The 21,197-nt window shown below is 43.8% G+C and overlaps 1 protein-coding gene across 1 annotated transcript in view; it reads left to right on the top strand.

Moving 5' to 3' along the window:
- Positions 1 to 19,988, top strand: part of LOC117348529 (membrane-spanning 4-domains subfamily A member 4A-like) — a 41,370-nt gene extending 21,382 nt beyond the window's left edge. Inside the window, exons 5-7 of the mRNA XM_033920767.1 lie at positions 425 to 592; positions 9,036 to 9,155; positions 18,305 to 19,988. Of these exons, the coding sequence (XP_033776658.1) occupies positions 425 to 592; positions 9,036 to 9,155; positions 18,305 to 18,577 (561 nt within the window). The 3' untranslated portion in view covers positions 18,578 to 19,988. The remainder of the gene's footprint in view (positions 1 to 424; positions 593 to 9,035; positions 9,156 to 18,304) is intronic.
- Positions 19,989 to 21,197: the final 1,209 nt, after the last annotated feature.

Genomic DNA, 21,197 nt, shown 5'->3' with positions numbered 1-21,197 from the left:
GAGGGAGGGTTCTTGAGTGGGCAGACTTGTTGAGCCGCCGGCCCTTTTCTGCCGTCATACTCTATGTTTTTTTGTTTGGGTCTTTATTTGCTGTCATTTACTATGTTACAATAAATAGCTCCTTTAAGTTTTGCCCACTTTTTCCTTACTTCTTCAGCTATTCCCTTCTGATCAACTCACAGACCCAGGGCCTATCAAAAACAGTTTATCTATGGTTTAAACGAACAGGACCAATAATTTTGTGGCACAAAACTGGTAAAAACTTCTTCCTCAGAGTGATACTGAAGAAAGAAGTTGAAGAGAGTGGGTGAAAGTAAGAAAAAGACAGATGAAAAAAATATGTTGAGAAAAATACCTTGGTTTTTCGTATAAAGCACAAATCGAAAGCTGAACAGTCTCTGTTCTTGTATTCCCTGTCTTTCAGGTAAAGAGCAGCATGGTGATGAATATTCTCAGCTCCATTGTTGCATTCATTGGAATTATTGCTCTTTCTATTGATCTGAGCCTTTCCTACTATGACTACTACAGCTGCTATTACAATAATGAGCCACAGAGTGGTTACACCTGTCAGAGGATTAAGAATGCCTTAACGGTAAGTTGTTTTTCTTTCAAATAATGATTATATGTGATTAGGCCTAAATTAGATCATGAGACTCAGAGTGATAATGATTTTTCCAGTGCAATAGGTGAGACATTCTAGACCAGGGGTGTCAAAGTTCCTCCTCGAGGGCCGCAATCCAGTCGGGTTTTCAGGATTTCCCCAATGAATATGCATGAGATCTATTTGCACGCACTGCTTTCATTGTATGCTAATAGATCTCATGCATATTCATTGGGGAAATCCTGAAAACCTGACTGGATTGTGGCCCTTGAGGAGGGACTTTGACACCCCTGTTCTAGACAGATGGGTAATATCCATCTGCAGAAGGAATCCACTCTGGAATTTTCCTCTGGGCTCCTTAGCTCCACCTACAGTTCTCTTCTCATGCGTGCTTGACGGAGTGTTGGTTCTGCTCTCCCCATTTTTATTATTTTATGTGGTGTATTTTTCATCCCTTTTTCAGGGATTCTGGTGCTTGGAGTGTTTTCTCAGCTCTGCCTGCTTTGAGAACACACAAACTTTGGACTGTAGCTGACAGGCCGATCCCACTGGGTACCTGTTAGCCAGCCTGCATAGTTTTCTTTGGTGCTCAGGGCCATCCCTGAAGTGGTATCACCTATTGTTAAGCAGAGGTTGAGCACAAGCTATTGGGTACCCTTAGGAGACTCGGCAGTGTCTCGCAGGGTGCGTCTTCTCACCATCCTAGTGTGCACCTATTGGTCTGCAGGGGTGGAGGTATAGTTAAGCATAGGAGTATAACTGGCAACCCAAAGATCAGCTTCGTAGAAGCATTCCCAGCATTGAGGTAGTAAATTTCTCATCCAGCTACAGTGAGAGAGCTGAGGCAGGCTACAGCACAGATCTTCTGTCAGGTCACAGTGAGTATAGGCTGTCAGCCTGTGAGATGAATTGGGGGAGGTTGAAAAAGTGGGTTTTTGAGTGTTTCTGAATGTTCCCCTGTGTTCCCCCTCCTGAGAAATCCTAAATTCACTGTTTTTGGAGTTTGAGAAGTGTGAAAAATATCGCAATTTTGGCACAAATTTCTTGACAGTGGCCAGGTTGGATTTTTAGCAAACTTTTTTTCTGAAGCTGCAAATTTTGCCTAGAAACTTGTTGGGATGGAATCCTTGGACTCTCATGTGGATTTTTGCCAGGATTGCACGAATTTAGCACTTTTAGAGCATCCTTGCGCCACAACTTTATTAAATTTTTGTGATCTGAGTTTCAGAACAGACATTCTCCCCTGAGCAGTCTCAATCCGCCTCTATGTCATCTCTTTGTGGCGTTGTGCCTTTGGGCACATCCTCACCTCAACCTGCTATGGCTTTGGCACTGCCTGACCCTGATGCAGATGTTTCTCTTGCTTGATCTCTTATTTGCAGTTACAGCATTTCCTGGAGCGGGAGATCAGGGACTGTGTGCTGGATCCCAGGGATGATCCCATGGTCCTGCAAATATTTAAGTCTGTGGCTCTGCCGGACCTTATTTCTGAGTCTTTGCAGTAGTTGAATTTAGTTACTCATCTGGCTCCATCCACTTCTCCTTCCTGGCTTTGTGAGGTGCGCTTGCAGTCTGCTACCTTTCCCTGGCACACTGATATGAGCGTTCTGGTCTTGGAGCAGTTTGACTCTCCAGAGGGTGCTCTTAAAATTGCTAGAGCTATGTCACACTTGTATCCTCTGACACAGGAGTGTCAACAGCTTTTGGGTCAGCCTAGGGTGGATTCTTTAGTGGCACAGGTGACTAAACGTACTTCTCTACTTAGTGAAGGGGGTGTGGTGCTAACAGATATGCAGGACCGCCATGTGGATGTGGTCCTCTGAAAATTCGTTGACACAGCTGCTTTAGGCATCAAAGTTGTTTCGGCAACGTTGTTTGTAGCACATGCCTGTCTCTCTCATCTGTGCACATTGGAGAGAGAGGCGGTGGATCCTCATCCTCAACTTCTTTTAGCTGGGACAGATTATATGGCTGACGCATTGTATGAACCTTATGCGAATTTTGGCAAAGGTGTCCACTTACTCCATCTCTGCCCGCAGAATGCTCTGGATCAGACAGTGGGCTGGTGATTCCACTTCCAAGGCTACTTTGGCTAGACTGCCTTTTAAGGGGCAGTTATTGTTTGGCAAAGATTTGAATGAATCTGTGATGGACTTTCACCCTAAGATTCTGCCTGATAGCAGACCCAGGCCCTCCAGAGGTTCTGTTTGCTCTAATTTTTGTAGGTCACGGTGATCCCAACCATATGCATGTGCCATGTAACAGATTTTCACAGGACTCCTGATGACGGTATGCTGACTAAAGGCATTCCCAGCCTTCCACCTCCTGTTCTGTGACCTCTGCCAAAAAGGCACAATGACACCAGACCAAGGGATGCCCCTCTTTGGATAGAGGGCTGGCTCTTGGCATTTCTTCCTGCCTGGATTCGCATTACGTCTGACTAGTGGGTCTTGGACATTATTTGGTCAGACTACAAACTAGAATTTGCCCTGCCTCTGATGGATTGGTTCGTGGACTCTCCTACAGGTCATCCGGAGAAAGCGCTCAAGGTTCAAGCTACCATTCAGCACTTGCTGGATATTCAACCTATAGAGCCAATGTCGCCTGACCACTCGGGCTCAGGCAGATACTCTATATTTTATCATGCCAAAGAAAGGCTCCAAAGATTGGAGGCCTATTCTGGATCTTCAGCAAGTGATTGTGGCTTTCAAGGTTCCATGCTTTCGCATAGAGATTGTACATTCAGTCATTGCAGCAGTGGCCCCAGGAGAGTTCCTTGCCTCTCTGGATCTCACGGAGGCATACTTGCACATTACTATTTTTCCAGCCCACCAAAAATCTTTGCAGTTTCATGTTCTGGAACTGTATTACCAATTCTCGGCTCTGCCTTTTGGGCTTGCAACAGCTCCCTGGACCTTCACCAATGTGATGATGGTCATGGTGGTTTACCTGTGGAAAATGGGTCTCTAGGTTCACCCTTACTTAGATTAACTGGTTATCCAAGCTCCCTCATTGTCCGAGGATTGGTGGAGCTGGTACTCCAGGTGCTGGAGGACCTGGACTGGATTGTCAACTTCAGAAAGAGCAATCTGATGCCCACACAGTCACTGGAATATCTGGGAGTCCTCTTTGACGTAGTTGCAGACTGTCTACCAGAAGCCCGCCGGCAGAAACTATGTGCCCAAATTTCTTCCTTTCTAGAGCAGCTGGCTCCTTCCGCATGGGACTATCTTCAAGTTCTGGGATCCATGGTTGCCACGTTGGATGTGGTTCCTTGGTCGAGGGTGCACATGTGTCATCTTCAGCATGCGTTGCACAGGGATGCTATACAGGCATTTCTTACTTGGAGCTCAGAGCCATTCAGCTAGCTTTGATGTGCTTGCAGAGGACTCCGGAGGGCCAAGTGGTCAGGATCTATAATTGGAGCTAACGTCGTTCCTCTGCACAAAAAGGGCTGCAGAGCGGAGGCTGCGAATTACAGACCAGTGAGTCTCACATCGATAGTGTGTAAACTCATGGAAACACTACTTAAATGTAAATTAGACACGATTTTGGATGAGGGGAATCTAAGGGATCCTAGTCAACATGGATTCACTAGGGGTAGGTCATGCCAATCCAATCTTATCAGCTTCTTTGATTGGGTAACAGGAAAGCTAGACTCGGGAGAGTCTCTGGACATAGTGTACTTGGATTTCAGTAAGGCTTTCGACAGCGTCCCACACCGTAGACTATTAAACAAGATGAAATCGATGGGGTTAGGTGAGACACTAATTGCATGGGTCAATGACTGGCTGAGTGGAAGACGTCAGAGGGTGGTGGTCAACGGCACCCTCTCTGAGACATCGGAGGTGACCAGCGGAGTGCCACAGGGCTCGGTCCTGGGTCCACTCCTTTTTAACATATTCATAAGGGACTTGACCCAAGGGCTTCAGGGTAAAGTAACTCTATTCGCTGATGACGCCAAACTATGTAATATAGTAAGTGAAAGCAATCTGCAGGATAGTATGACGCAGGATCTGCTTACGTTGGAAAACTGGTCCTCGACATGGCAGCTGGGCTTCAACGCTAAGAAATGTAAGATTATGCATCTCGGTAGCAGAAATCCATGCAAACCTTACACCTTAAATGGAGAAACACTAGCTAGGACTTCAGAAGAAAGAGACTTGGGAGTAATCATCAGTGCAGACATGAAGGCCGCAAAACAAGTAGAGAAGGCCTCATCCAAAGCAAGGCAACTTATGGGATGTATCAATAGAAGCTTCGTTAGCCGCAAATCTGAAGTCATAATGCCACTGTACAGAACCATGGTGAGACCTCATCTGGAGTACTGTGTGCAATTCTGGAGGCCACATTACCGTAAAGACGTGCTTAGAGTTGAGTCGGTTCAGCGGATGGCCACTAGGATGATCTCGGGGCTCAAAGGTCTCTCGTACGAAGAAAGACTAAACACATTGCAGCTCTACACTCTAGAGGAACGCAGGGAGAGGGGGGACATGATTGAGACATTTAAATACATCACGGGACGTGTCGAGGTGGAAGAAGACATCTTCTTTCTCAAGGGACCCTCGGTCACAAGGGGGCATCCGCTCAAACTCAGAGGAGGGAAATTCGATAGTGACGTAAGGAAGTATTTCTTCACAGAAAGGGTTGTAGATCACTGGAACAAGCTTCCAGAGCAGGTGATCAAGGCCACCAGCGTGATTGACTTTAAGAATAAATGGGATGCCCTAGTAGGATCCTTACGAGGGTCGAGTTAAGGAACTAGGTCATTAGTACTCAGACTTAATGGGGTGGGTCAGTAGAGTGGGCAGACTTGATGGGCTATAGCCCTTTTCTGCCGTCATCTTTCTATGTTTCTATGTTTCTATGATCTTCTTCAACAATGTGACGGCAGTAATCTACATCAATTGCCAGGGAGGGACCAAGAGCATTCCTCTGGCTCGGGAAGCCCACCTTATTTTTCTTTGACCATAATGTCACTTCCTAGCACTGACAGCATCACATGTGGTGGGAGTCGACAATGTTCAAGCAGACTTCCTCAGCAAACAGACTCTGGATCCGGGTAAGTGAGCCCTGTCTACAGTGGCATTCTGGGCCATAGGGTCAGCCCCACTTCAACCTCATGGCCACGGCAAAAAACAAGAAAGCAGATTGCTTCTTCAGTCAAAGATCAGAGCTCAGAAGCAAGGGACTCGATGCTTTAGTACAGCCGTGGCCTCAGGAGCTTCTCCTGTATTTCTTTCCTCCTTGGCTAATGATAGGCCGGGTCATTCAGTGGATTGTGGTCCTTCCGGGCTGGGTCATTCTGGTGGCTCCAGATTGAATCTATTCAAGCAGGGTCCAGTATCCATGGAGGATCTGGGTCACTTTTCCTTACGGCATGGCTCTTGAGTGCGCAGCCTTAGAGCACAAAAGATATTCTGCTATGGTAATTGATACTCTACTCAAGTCTATGAAGTCGTCCACAGTTTCTGCTTATGCTAAGGCCTGGAAGGCCTTCCAATATTGGTGCGCCAAGGCCCAAATGGATCCTTATTTAGCTCCAATTTTGAGGATTCTCGCCTTTATTCAGGCTGGCCTGGATAAAGGCTTCACTGTATTCAGGTGGCTGGGTTCTCTTGTTTTTGATCTCGGAAGCGTTTCTAATAGCGCTAGATTTTTGAAGGGGACTCCTTGTGCCAGACTGCCGGATAAGTAACCTTTCCCTTCCTGAGACCTTAACCTGGTGCTGTCTAGCCTTACCAAGGCTTCTATTGAGCCCCTTCAAGAAGCTTCCCTCTTGGACTTTACGCTCAAGACTGTTTTTCTGGGGTTTCTCTTTGGACGGTTCCTTCCTATCTGCCGAAGGTGGTTTCGGCTTTCCATGTTAATCAGAAAGTGCATTTGCCTGCCTTTCAGTCAACTGGTTCCAGGACACAAAATTGCCTGTTGAAGAAACTGTGTGTGTGCAAAGTTCTTCTGCATTATCTAGAGCAGTGTTCTTCAATCACCGGTCCATGGACCGATGTCGGTCCGCAGAAATTTTCTGCCGGTCCACAGGGCCGGCATGTCCATCGGGCCCAAGACAACATTCTTAAGCTGGCAGTCCACAGTGCAATCAATGCGGCGTCTTCGGGCTGGCTCCCTGAGTGCTGAAGTACACAAAGCCGTGGGAAAAGACTCCTACCCGCGTCCTGCACTTGAATCGCAACGTCAGAGGGAAGGCTTCCAGATGAGGCACAGGATGTGCGCGAGGAGCCGCTGCCAACAGCTTTGTGCAATGCAGCACTCAGGGAGCCAGCCTGAAGATGCCGTGTTGATCGCACCGTGGACTGGCCCGAAGATAACATCGGGGGGCAGGCCAGATGGCAAAGCACATGGAGGGAGTGAGACAACAACGGTTGGAGAAATGTTTTTATTTTTTTTATTTAGTGATTGACTTGTCTGTTCAGGATTTTATTTAGTGATTGATTTGTCTGTTTTTTTATTTAGCGATTGATTTGTCTGTTCAGGAAGAAATGCATTTGTTTCTTTTCCTCTGGGGTTTTACTGCTTGCAGAGTCTTGTATCTTAGGGTTTGTTTGTAAATATTAGTACTTTTAGTTTTTGGTCCTGCATTTGCATGGGGTTATCTGTTTTCTGGTAAGAATGAATGTTGAAAAGCATACAGTGTGCTTTGTGTATTTTAATTTTGTGGTTAACCATTATGTGTTGTTAATACAGTTATATTGTGTGTATATATGAAAACTGAATGGAAAAAATGGTGTTACAATTAGTACTATTATGGGGGTGGGGTCTGGGGCGGAGATGGGCACGACTTAGCCCAGTGATCTTCAACGGCCAGTCTGCAGACCGGTGCTGGTCCACAAAATAATTATTTTATTTCTGCCAATCCATAGGTGTCAAAAGGTTGAAGGACACTGATTTAGATGTCACTAATGAGTTCGTCTCTCTGACCATTTGTTTGTGCTGACTCATTCAGTTAAGCGAGGTGCTCCTGCTTCCAAGGCCATGATTTCCAGATGGATCCAAAAAGACATTTTGTCAGCCTAAATTCTTTCTTAGAAATAGTTCTTTGTTTCTGTCAAGGCGCATTCTACTAGGAGTGTGGCTTCTTTGTGGGCCGAAGCTCGAGCTGTCTCCCCTGAGATTTGCAGGGTGGCAACGTGGTCTTCATGTGCTTGCCAAGTTTTACAGAGTGGATGTGGCAGCAGGACAAGACTCTGCTTTTGGGTCCTCGATCTTAAGGGTCGGCACAGCAAGCCCTCTCCAGCTTTTTGGGGACTGCTTTTGTACTCCCCGTCTAGAATGTCTCACCTATTGCATTGGAAAAATAGATTATGTACTTACCTAGTAAGCTCTTTTCCAGTAGATAGGTGAGACATTCTGGACTCCCGCCCAGTCCTTCCTGTGCTTGCCTATAGTTTCAGTCTGTTTATGCTTCTCCAAGCTGATTCTTGGATTCCTGTCAGCCCTTGGGGGATGGGAAGAATTTGTATATACGTTTCAGTTTTCTATGGGAGTAGTTTCTGAGCTCTTTTGAAGCCTTTGTTTGCGATTAACATTGCTGTTTGATTTAATTCTTGAGGAGAACAGTTTGCTTTTAAGCCTGTTGCTACAGATGCTTCTACTTCATGTGGATGTGTTGTATCCGAGTATAAAATATTATATATGCTGTTACATTTATTGTATGTTTTTAAAAATGAATAAAGAATTGGGGGGAAAAAATAATAAGGAATTCCATTGGCTTCCGGTGAAGTTTCTATTAATACACAGGGCTTTAACTTTAGCATTTAAGGCTATACATTCGGGTCAACCTTGTTATGTAGCAAAATATTTGGTACCATATAGACCAGCTCTGAATTTGAGGTCCTCCCACGCTCAACAATTGACTTTGTCTTCAGTTCATTTAACCCCCCCCCCCCCCCCACCCTTTTATGAAGCTGCATTAGGCTTTATTATTGCCGGCTGTTCTGGTATTAGCTCCGTTGCTCATAGATCTCCTATGAGCGTTGGAGCTAATACCACAACAACCAGCGATACAAAAGCCTAACGCAGCTTCATAAAAGGAGGGGGTGGGGGTAAATGAACTGACGGCAAAGTCAATTGATGAGCATTGGATGACCTCAAATTCAGAGCTGGTCTAGAAATGTAGGCCAAGGTTTTCCGGGACTACATTTCTGGCACCTACCCTTGCATGAATCGCGCCTAAGTAGGTGCTTTAGGCTGCCTAACGCCACTTTAGGTGTTGGCCACACCTACTTTGGTGTTCAGCGGCCTAATTCCTGCACCTTTTATTTAGGTGTCGGTAGACACTTTATTTTTACTGTTTCTTCTTGTTTTAAATGATGTTTCTCAATTAATTTTGATGCCAGTAGGGCACCTACTGGCACCAAGTTTCGGCGCCATTTATAGAATATCTCCCTAAGCGCTTTCCCCCTTGTATTTTCCATAGACAGCCATCCATGGAATTGAAGGTGTTCTCCTGGTTCTGATGCTCCTGGAGTTCTGCATCTCGATATCCACCTCTGCATTTGGGTGCAAAGCTGTATGCTGCAACTCCAACTCCAACATGGTAAATTACAGCAAACTATTTATCGGCAGTCTTCAGACTACAAACCTGTTTCTTCATTCAGATGCACCATGTGCTGGGTTACATCTTTATTTTTTTATCTTTCTTCTTTCTATATGAGATGCATATGTTCTGCCTGTAACAGCAACTGATTGGGACGTACAGCACTAGACACCCAAAATTGGCAGTGGGAAAATACCCAATTCTCGAAAATACATCTAAAATATTTGGGTTTTTTTGAAAATCATCTATCTGAACGTCCAGACTATTGTTCATCCAAACCGCCAGTACGTCTATCTTTATACCACATTCTTGGCCGAAATTTCATCCAAGTCTCAAATGCCCAGAACAAGACCATTTGTCCGGGTTTTGAAAAGCCTCCTCTAAACCGTGTTGGGCAGTAGGAAACCCGCACATGCACGGATGCCATGTGATGACATCACATATGAAAGTCGCGCACTTCCCGGAGTCTCAGCAAACCTCGCACGGGTAAAATAATAGGAGTTAGGCTATAGAAGCAGGTTAATCACTGTGAGGTCCTCCGGAGCTGATCCGACTCACGTCTTCACAGCTCCATGGCTTCAGCAGAAATCCAGCCTATCACCTCTTAACTTCATCCTATGCCCTCTTATTCCAGAGCTTCCTTTCAAATGAAAAAGATTCAACTCATGTGCTTTTATACCACATAAGTATTTAAACGTCTCTTATCATATCTTCCCTCTCCCGCCTTTCCTCCAAAGTATACAAATTGAGATCTTTAAGTCTGTCCCCATACACCTTCTTGTTATCTGGTATTTCTCTCCTCTCCTTTCTTCCTCTCTACCCAAGTCTGGAATCTCTCTTTCTACCTTCCCTGGTCTAGCATCTCTCTCTCTCCTTCCCTCCCCCTCTAGTAGTCTGACATCTCTCTCCTTCCTTTTCTCGTTTCCGGTGATCTATTATCTCCTCTCCTTCCCTTCCCTCTATTCCCTGCAGCTGTTGTCAATCCATTTATCTTGGCAATTACTGGACTGGAATACTCTGGAGCAACATCATGACTTCACCTCAGCACAGGTATCATAGAAACATGGTGGCAGATAAAGGCCAAATGGCCCATCCAGTCTGCCCATCTGCAGTAACCATTATCTCTTCATCTCTCTAAGAGATCCCATGTGCCTATCCAAGGCTTTCTTGAAATAAGACACAGTCTCTGTCTCTAACACCTCTACCAGGAGACTGTTCCACGCATCTACAACCCTTTCTATAAAAATGTATTTCCTTAGATTATTCCTGAGCCAATCACCTCTTAACTTCATCCTATGCCCTCTCATTCCAGAGCTTCCTTTCAAATGAAAGAGACTCAACTCATGCACATTTATGCCACATAGGAATTTAAACGTCTCTTTCATATCTCCCCTCTTCTGCCTTTCCTCCAAAGTAAACAGATTGAGATCTGTAAGTCCGTCCCCATACACCTTATGATGAAGACCATGCATCATTTTAGTAGCCTTTCTCTGGATTGACTCCATCCTTTTTATATCTTTTTGAAGGTGCAGCTTCCAGAATTGTACACAATATTGTAAAAGAGCATCCTTCTAACTTTCTCCGCCATCTTAAGATCATCACATACAATCACATCCAAGTCCCACTCTTCTGTCATGCACATAAGTTCTTCACCCACTAAACTGTACGGTTCCCTCGAGTTTTTGCCAAAGGTGGTTTCAGTTTTGCATGTTATCAGGAAGTGCATTTGCCTGCCTTTCAGCTTACTGGTTCCAGGACACAAGTTTGCGTTATCTGGATGTCACTAACGAGTTTCATCTCTGTAAATTCTTTCTGGAAAACAGTTCCCTGTTTCCATCAAGGCGCATTCTACCAGAAGTGTAGCTTGTTTGTGGGCCGAAGCTCGAGCTGTCTCCCCTGAGGAGATTTGCAGGGTGGCAATGTGGTCTTCTCTTCACACATTTGCCAAGTTTTACAGAGTGTATGTGGTGGAAAGACAGGACTCCACCTTAGATCTTCGGTCTTAAGGGTCGGGGCAGCAAGCCTGCCCTAGCTTTTTTGAGACTGCTGTTGTACATCCCATCTATCTAGAATGTCTCACCTATTGCACTGGAAGAAGAGATTATGTACTTACCCTAGTAAGCTCTTTTCCAGTAGATAGGTGAGACATTCTGAACTCCCGCCCAGTCCTTCCTGTGCCTGCCTACTGTTTCAGTCTATTTATGCTTCTCCAAGCTGGTTCTTGGATTCCTGTCAGCCCTTGGGGGCTGGGAAGAATTTGTATATATGTTTCAGTTTTCTATGGGAGTAGTTTCTGAACTCTTTTGAAGCCTTTGTTTGCGGTTAACATTGCTGTTTGATTTAATTCTTGAGAAGAACAGTTTGCTTTGAAGCCTGTTGCTACAAGTGCTTCTACTTCATGTGGATTGGGTGGCTCTCAGTGCTTGGGTACTAACTGTAGGTGGAGCTAAGGAGCCCAGTGAAGTACAGCAGAGGCAAGAGGAAAAATCCGGAGTGGATTCCTTCTGCAGATGCACGCAACTATAGGGATATTACCCATCTGTCTAGAACAGTGTTTCTCAACTGGGTCCTTGAGTATCCCCTTGCCAGTCAGATTTTCATGATATCACAGCTCCCAGGAGCGCCAAGGTAAGTGTTGGGACTATGGGTGTTTTCAGCGGCTTATAGGAAAGCCGCACTCTGACAGTGGTTCCCGCACAGGTACTCTGCAGGCTGCCCCATTGAGAAGATTTCATTGGGTCGCGTTCTTCTTCTTCACTTGTTCCCTCCCTTCTTGACCCTATTTTGACTCCACAAGGGGAAGGAAACCTATCGCTGCCATCACAGCAAGTTAAAAAAAAAAAAGGGAAATATATACATTATTAATACTTATAATATGATAATTATTAACTTAGTACCCAGAAGCTCCTGCTGCTGAATTGCTTTTTTATTTTCATTTCGGCAGCGAAATGAAAATAAAAAAGCAATTCAGCAGCAGGAGCTTCTGGGTACTAAGTTAATAATTATCATATTATAAGTATTATAATATGATAATTATGATAAGTATTATAAGTATATTAGACACGGAGTTCTAATTCATGAGTGGCAGTGGCTCTCTCTCTCTCTCTCTCTTTGTTATCTCATTGGGGAGACGCCACTGAAGAAGATGGTGGGTTCTAAATGTGGATGGAAATTTTTTTTTAAAAACCTAATAATTATTATTTACAAGTCTTGATGGAGCAACCATCCTTCTACACCCAGTTGCGCTGATGGTGGCGGAGAGCTCATGGTGAGCTATTTCTCCAGTTTCAGAACTGCTGCCCTCCCCCTTGGATATGGAGGAATCTGACATCAAACCTGCAGATATTGGCACCTGGACGTTCTGCTCCCTTGCCTCTAAGTCCTGTTTCGGCCTGCCAGGGGAGGTGAATTATCAATAATGACCTTGACTCAGCAGAGGTAGTCTCGGTTTCGTGGTCCTTCTCCAAATCAAGTAGATATTGCCTTGATCTACGGAGGATGGTATCCCCAAGTTGAAGATGCATTACAAAGTATCAAGTTGTCCCTGGCTTGAATATCCTAAACCAGCGGACCTGGTATGGGCCCTGTCACAAGGAGGCTCTTGAATAGATCCTCCTTTAAACCTACAGTAACAACCCCCTTCCCTATGGACCAATCATACTCACCTGAAGAAATACCTGACCTCTTTTTCATCTCCCTGGCACACTCTAAATTATTGTGGAAGTTAGGCTGATGTCAGTGATTTCAGCTTCTCCGACAATTCCTCAGGATCAATTATTGATCTATCAAAGGATATTGGAGATTTGGCGGCTCTTTGTACCAGAGGTCCTGGCCAAGGGTGCTTGGTCTCAGAATGCCTGAGCCAGGGTGACCTGTCTTTGGGGATCTGGACCAGACAGCCTATGTAGTTAAAATGGTGGTAAAGTTTCCCTTTGTTTTAATATGATACTTAGGGCTCCTTTTATTAAGGTGCGCTACCAGTTTTAGCGCACGCTACAATGCCGCACACGCTAGACGCTAATGCCTCCAAAGAGCTTGCATTAGTATTTTTCGTTTAGCACAGGGTTTGCGCGTGCTAAAAACACTAGTGCACCTTAGTAAAAGGAGCCCTTAGTTTAGCAAAAAGTGTTAGTTCACTGCTTGATGCAAGTCTGTCTTGTCTGTACCCCTCTCCTCTCCTGCCAACTCCCGACTCTGTCCCTTTTACTTTGCTGCATTCTATGCTTGGAACAACCTGCCCAACTCAGTACATCAGGCTCCATCTCTGGCAGTATTCAGATCCAAGCTGAAGAACCCTAACCGCTTCAGACGTTCATCACAGAGGAATAGTTAGTGGGATAATTAAATTTGCTGATGACACAAAGTTGTTAAATTGCATGAGGATTGTGAAAAATTGCATTAAAGACAAGGTCTTGGACTGTTTTTTTAATCTTTTTTTACAGATCGTTCTTCCAAGGTAGTGTTTAATTCTACATTGTCTGACTCATTTACAGCCGATTATGGGATTCCTCAAGGTTCTATTTTATCTCCCTTACTTTTCAATATTTTTCTGGCCCCCCTTTTAACATTAGGGCAATTTATCGGGTTTACAATGTTTGCCTATGCAGATGATGTCCAACTAATACACCCGATAGATCTAAATAATCCTTTAGAAATAAAGTTTATAAACTAAAAATTGGAAAAGATTAACTCCTGGTTGGACGTACATATGCTTTCGTTGAATATTGAAAAATCTAAAGTAATGATTTTTCCCAACAAGGAAGAACTTTCTTTGCAATCTCCTCTTACTTTCAAATCTTAACCTATTAAAACCGTACTTTCACTTAAATTACTTGGAGTAACTTTTGATAATAAATTTAATTATAATCTTCATATCAGCACAGTGGTCCAACGTTGCTTTTAAAGGCTACGTATGATCAGATCACTATTGAAACTATTAGATGCCACAGCTTTGAATATCTTGATTCACTCTCTTGTGATTTCGTGCATCGACTATTGTAATGCCCTTTATAAGGGTATAACTAAAAAAGAAATACAAAGACTTCAGATAATACAAAATACCGCTGTAAAAATCATATTCAATGCAAAGAAATCTGACCATGCCAACCCCTTGTTGCAAGAAGTCCACTGGTTGCCAGTGGAACACAGAATCACTTACAAAATTCTTCTGTTAACATTTAAGACTAGACAAAACAATCAACCGGAATTTATAAATAATCTTCTTACCCCTTATATTCCTTCTAGGTCCCCAAGATCAACAGCTAATAACCTCTTCTCTATACCGTCACTGAAATTTATATATACAATGAGGTCTACCATCTTCTCTGTCACTGCCCCCTCTCTTTGGAATAGTATTCCAAATTATTTATGCGAAGAATCAAATCTTAATAACTTTAAGACGAAGCTAAAAACATTTCTCTTCTGTATTGCCTTTGAGACCTAACTGTCCTTTTAAGGGCAATTGAGTGAAAACACTATTGAGCTTACAGCAGCCCTCCCTCTTGTTTTTTCCTTAATTGTTTTCTTTTACTTTGCCTTATGTAGTTCTTGCCTTTTACCTTATATTCTTGTTTGTCTGTGTTTTTAGTAGTTTTTAAAAGTTTTTATAGTTAGAGTTTGGTGATGTAGTGTCACTTCAAACTTTTATTTTATTTAAAGTTTGCCCTTTGTTTTTACAAATTTGTACACCGCCTAGAAGACTGATTGGGCGGTATAAGAAATTTTAAATAAACTTGAAACTTGTAAGGTCCTATTTGCCTTAGCTCATTGTCAATACCATCGTATTCCGGCTTTGTTTGTAAGTCTGGACGCCTCTAAGACCTTTTATAGCGTCCATTGGTCCTTTTTGTTTTGTACTCTAGAGTATGTTGGGTTAGGTGGGTTCTACCTCGCAGCAATCCGATCTCTGTACTCTAATCCATGGGCCTCGTTGTTGGTTAATGGCACTCGTACTGATTCCTTTCCTATTCTACAGGGCACCTGACAGGGTTGCCCTCTCTCCCCTTTGCTTTTTCTCCTTTCCTTGGAACCTTTACTTTGTACTCTTCGAGGGTTTGATGAGGTGCAGTGCCTTCCAGTCGTGGGAGTAGAGCTCAGGACGTTGGCATTTTTTTGATCCTAACTAGACCGGAGGCTTCTTTACCGACGGCATTAGACCTTATCTCGGAGTTTGGCTTTTATGGACCCAGTTTTGCACGATGGGAAACAAGGGGTATTCATTATGTGTTTCAATTGGTGGACGATGATGGGAAACTTCGATCCTTTCCTCAGTTGCGGGACGAATTTGTTCTCCTGCCCACTGATTATTTTGCTTAGCTACAAATTCAACATTACCTCCACTCTTTACCTTTGAGCTCCTTAATGGCTTCTTGCCAGGAGCTGTTATCTACGGCTTTTACTATTGGTTCCCAACTTCCTGTCCCGCTTAAATTCCATCATTGTCACTTAAAAGATGAGACACCCTTGTTCGACCATTCAAGGTTGTGGGAAGCCTGGGCTCGGGATCTTGTTATAGAACTGCCTGATGTGATTTTACAAGCTTTCCACAGGCTGTCTGCGTTTCGTAAATATACTACTTTCTGGGAACAACACTATAAACTGACTCTTCGCTTGTATATTTCTCCTAAGCGGGCTTATCTCGCTGGGTTTTGTATGTCTGCAGCCTGTCTCTAATGTCAGGCTCCTGAGGCGGGTTGGGATGGGGTGGGAAGTTTGGGGGCTTAAGGGGGGAGCTGTAGTATGGTGTGGGTTTCTTGAAAATGTTTTGAGATTGTTTAGCTGTTATGCATATTCTTACCTGAAACTTGTATTTCAGTTTAAGTTTGTTTTCTGTTTTTACAAATTTGTACACCGCCTAGAAGGCTGATTGGGCGGTATAAGAAATTTTAAATAAACTTGAAAACTTGAAACATGCTAGATGTAATTTACTTAGATTTCAGCAAAGCCTTTGACACGATTCCTCATAGGAGGCTCTTGAACAGACCTGAAGGGCTGAAGTTAGGACCCAAAGTGGAGAACTGGATTAGAAACTGGTTGACTGACAGACGCCAGAGGGTGGTGATTAATGGAATTCGCTCCCAGGAAGGAAAGGTGAGTAGTGGAGTCCCTTAGGGTTCGGTGCTGGAGCCATCCTGTTCAATATGTTTGTGAGTGACATTGCTTAAAGGTTAGAAGGAAAGGTTTGTCTTTTTGCAGATGATACCATGATTTGTAACAGGGTAGACACCGAGGAGGGAGTGGAAAACATGAAAAAGGATCTACAAAAGTTAGAGGCATGGTCTAATATCTGGCAACTAAAATTCAATGCATAGAAATGCAGAGTAATGCATTTGGGGATTAATAATCGGAAGGAGCCATTTATGCTGGGAGGTGAGAGGCTGATGTGCATGGATGGGGAGAGGGACCTTGGGGTGATAGTGTCCGAAGATCTAAAGGCAAAAAAACAGTGCAATAAGGCGGTGGCTGTTGTCAGAAGGATGCTGGGCTGTATAAAGAGAGGCATAACCAGTAGAAGAACGAAGATTTTGATACCACGTACAGATTGTTGGTGAGACCCCACTTGGAGTATTGTGTTCAGTTTTGGAGACCATATCTGGCAAAGGACACAAAAAGGCCTGAAGCGGTCCAGAGGAGGGCGACGAAAATGATAGGAGGTTTGTGTCAAAAGACATATGAGGAGAGACTGGAAGCCCTGAATATGTATATCTTAGAGGAAAGGAGGGACAGGGGAGATATGATTCAGACATTCAAATACTTGAAAGGTACTAACGTAGAACAAAATCTTTTCCAGAGAAAGGTAAATGGTAAAACCAGAAAACATAATTTGAGGTTGAGGGGTGGTAGACTCAAGAGCAATGTAAGGAAATTCTTCTTTATGGAGAGGGTGGTGAATGCCTAGAATGCGCTCCCGAGAGAGGTGGTGGAGATGAAAATGGTGACGGAGTTCAAAAAAGCATGGGATGAACACACAGGATCTAGAATCAGAAAATAATAGTAAATATTGAAGAACTAAGGCCAGTACTGGGCAGACTTGCATGGTCTGTGTCTATATACGGCCGTTTGGTGGAGGATGGGCTGGGGAGGGCTTCAATGGCTGGGAGGATTTAGATGGACTGAAGTGAGTTTTAACGGAGACTTCAGTAGTTGGAACCAGTGCTCCCTCTAAGCGGGCGGGTGTTGTGGGCAATTTTTTTTTCGCTGTGCGCTACAAATATCGGGCGCCAGCGCCAACTCGCCCGATTCTCCAGTCTCGCCGCCCTGCCATCTCCGTACGCCGTGCGCTGTGACATAAACTTGTGCGCTGCGATGCAATATTTTGTGCGCCAGCGCACACCAGCGCAGCTTAGAGGGAACACTGGTTGGAACCTAAGAACAGTACCGGGCAGAGCTTTGGATTCTTGCCCAGAAATAGCTAAGAAGAAGAAGAAAAAAATCCAACAAATTTTGAGATTGAATCAGGTTGGGTAGACTAGATGGACCATTTGGGTCTTTATCTAACATCATCTACTATGTTACTTTGTTAGAAATTTGCATACATTGGAGGTAGTGTATGCAAATCAAGTTTATGTATATTCATTGTGGATATCATGAAAACCTGACTGGCAAGGGAATACTCCAGGACTGAGTTGAGAAACACTGGTCTAGAATGTCTCATCTACCTATTGGAAAAGAGTTTACCAGGGTAAGTACATAGTAAAAATAGATTACCTGTTGATCTTTATTTTGAGCACCGTTATTGGCATTCAGGAAAAAGGTGACAGTCTAGATTAAAATCAAGTTTTCAACTTTGTTGTAAGTGATATTACATAGTATTCAGGAATAAGAAAAAAGTATGGGTTTTAAATGGAATTTTAGTTAATGGGGTAACTGGGGATTTGAGTTAGATGGGAGTAGGATGGTTGGAGTTGAGTGGGTTAAGAGGGTTGGGTTGATAGAAGTGATTGATGTGAATGGGTTTTTAAAAAATATTTTGTTGATATTTCTAACACTTCAAACTTTTTTGATGAGGCCTGTCATAATTGTAGAAAGTTGATGAGAATGATGATAAAGAAAATAGGTGTGAATGGTGGTAAATTAGGAGAAAATGGAGAAGAAGAAGAAAGTCATTACTCAAATTAGCAATAAACCTCACCATATTTTATTTTTTTTAGCAATCGGTCATCATCGTGCAAAATGAATCCAAACCAGAGATGAACTTCAATCCTGTGGTCCCACCAATGTATACTGTAAACGATCAGTACAGACCAGACGCCAGCTTTCCATCTGTGCCAGCACCAGCATATACTGAAAACAGTCAGTACAGACCAGAAGCCAACCCTTCAGCTGTGGCAGCTCCACTCTACAACAACATTGATCTTTGCAGACTTCGTGTTGACTCTCCCTCTTTGGTAGCCAATAATAATGAGCAAAACAAGATCGCCTGAGAGATAAGGATGGTGAGGGATAGGAATGAGGCACAAGATTTAGAAGTGCTATAGAGCTTGTTTACTGTATTTAGTATATAGTCAGGGAATCAACAAAATTAGCACTTACTCATTTTTACCACAGAAACTAAAGGTTGTTGGACCAGTAAATGAGTTTTTCTACAATCCCAATGAGATAGCATTTTCCGCCCTCCCCCAAATTTTCTAACAGGTCACCTAAACTTAAACTTCTAGCCATATAAATGGCAGTAGCACACCTAATTGTTATTCTATAATAATGTACTAAAATGGTTTAGCAGAAAATTGCTAGGGGTCGTTTATAGGGGGCATGAATGGGGTTAATTCACGTGCACTTTTGGATGCTAACCCTTAGGCAAGCCATAGCCCTGTTGTAAATGTCTGCATCTCAGTTTTGGCTTACTCATGCAGCTTCATGTTAGCATTATACAAGAACACTTATACATGTAATTCTTATAGAATAGTCTGAATACCCCTGGAAATCCCTGACTACTCCTAGCAGATAAAGGCAAGACTCTCACTGCTCCCTCTCTGCAGCTTGATGAAATTTAAGACTGACTTTAGAGACCTGTTTATAATCTAACTTCCTGTTTGTTGGCTTTCGGCCCAGAGAGTGGAAGGAGCCAATGAATTCCTGCAACATGTCTTGTTCTGTTTAACTTGACTTTTTAATTTATATTTTTCATATACTTTGGAACAGCGTGAGCGGGCTCTGAGTTTTTCAGCCTGCCCAGCCAGACTAGACCACCAGCAGTAAAGAAAAAAAGCTCTTTATTAACTCAAAACAAAACTCCCTGAATCCTGTTACTTCACAGGCAGGGTATACAGGAAACAGTTTCTTGGTTTGATAAATAAAAAGTCTTGAGATGGGCCTGAAGCTGGTACCACCATGGCCCAAACACAGACTGCAAAGTCTTCATTAAACAAAGTAGCAAGGTCTGATCTAGAGAGCTGCATGGGAATGGGGCTGACGGGAATCCCATGGAATCTGTTGGGACCCTCCCTGGGTTGCAGGGTTCCCACAAGGATGGAAGCACCTCTTGTGGGGCTCCTGTAGTGTGTACCTGTCTCCTGGCTGCCTCCTCCTCCTCTTTCCTTCCAGGCAGCTGCACATGTTTCTTCACAAAGCCACGGGAAGTGGTTTTAACAGTGCCTGTGGTTGACTCAGAAGCCTACCCTCTGACATCTGAAGAAACACATGCAGCTGCCTGGAAGGAAGGAAGAGGCGGCCATCAGGAGACATCAGGTAAACGCCGTAGGAGGGGAAGTATGAACTTGGGATAAGAATGTAGGGAGGAGGCATACAGCATGAACTTGGGATATAGAATGAATGGGAGGGAGCACGTTGGGATAAAGAGGGGAAGGAGGGTCACAAACTTGGGATACAGAATGGAGGGAGGGAGGGGGCATGAACTTGGGACATAGGATGGAAAGATGGAGGAAGGAAGGGAAAGAGATGCTGAGGTGGGATTGAGCATGGATATCTGAATGAGAGGAAAAGAGAGATGGTGTATACAGGGAAAAGAAGAAAGAGAATTGTTGGGATAGTGAGGGTGAGAATTAGACATGGTGGTGGGAGAGCAGTGAGGTAGAGATGCAGGGGGAAGAGAGGGGAAAATGTTGGATGTGGTGGTGAAGAGGGAACAGTGGGATAGATAGGGATGTAAGAGGGAGTAATATTTAACATGAGAGAGAGATGAGCATAGTGCTGGAGAAGGGTGATAGAAGGAGAAATGTTGGACATGATGCTGGTGGGCAGGGGCGAAAGATGTTGCACAGGGTCCAGGGGATATGAGAGGGAGAAATGTTGAACTTGGAAGTAGAAGGAATGGAAGAGATATACCCTGGATCTCTCTTTCTCTTTCCCCACTCCCTTTGCAGCAAGGGAGAGAATGAGAGAGAGAGGTGATGAGAAAGAGAAGAAATGCTGTGCGGGGTGGACAGAGAAAAAAAAGAGGGAGATTGATCCAGGAGAGAAGGGAGTGAGGATTCTGTAATGAGAGGAAGTTATGCTGGACCATGGTAGGAGGAACCAATGAACAGCAGCCGAAGAAGAATTTGCAGAAGATAGGAAATCAGAAAAAAAGAGAAACTGAAACCAACTGATAGAAAAATAAATCACAGAGAACAAAGGTTAAAAAAAAAAAAAAAGGAATTTACTGACTGAAATACATTAGCTTTAGGAAATGTATATAGCAGTTGTCTTTGTATTCTGCTCAACAGAAAAAGACATGCATTTCTGGTTTTATAGAAACATAGAATATGACGGCAGAAAAGGGCCACCGGCCCAACAAGTCTGCCCGCTCTAAGGACCCTCCCCCTTAAGCACTTCCCCGAAGTGAACCCACATGCTTTATTTCTCCAGTGTTTAAGTATTTGTTGACCTTAGCCAAGGACCTCCTCCAAAGATGCCAGAACTCGCTTCTAACAAGCGTAGCAGTTGCTGGCAGCATCCTTGAGCCGCTGATGTGCCAGCATCTGTGGCTTAGGAACGTTGCTGCTGCTTGCCAAGCTTGGTAAAAGAGATTTGTGGCCACTTTCACAGGAAGTCTTCAGCTGACATAGCTTGAGGGTCCTCAACAGTTGGAGTATTTATATTTTA

The sequence above is a fragment of the Geotrypetes seraphini genome, chromosome 14 (genome assembly GCF_902459505.1).
Source record: "Geotrypetes seraphini chromosome 14, aGeoSer1.1, whole genome shotgun sequence".
NCBI lineage: Eukaryota > Metazoa > Chordata > Amphibia > Gymnophiona > Dermophiidae > Geotrypetes > Geotrypetes seraphini.
Note: the sequence above shows the minus strand (reverse complement) of the source record. Positions and strands in the feature narration are given on the sequence as shown.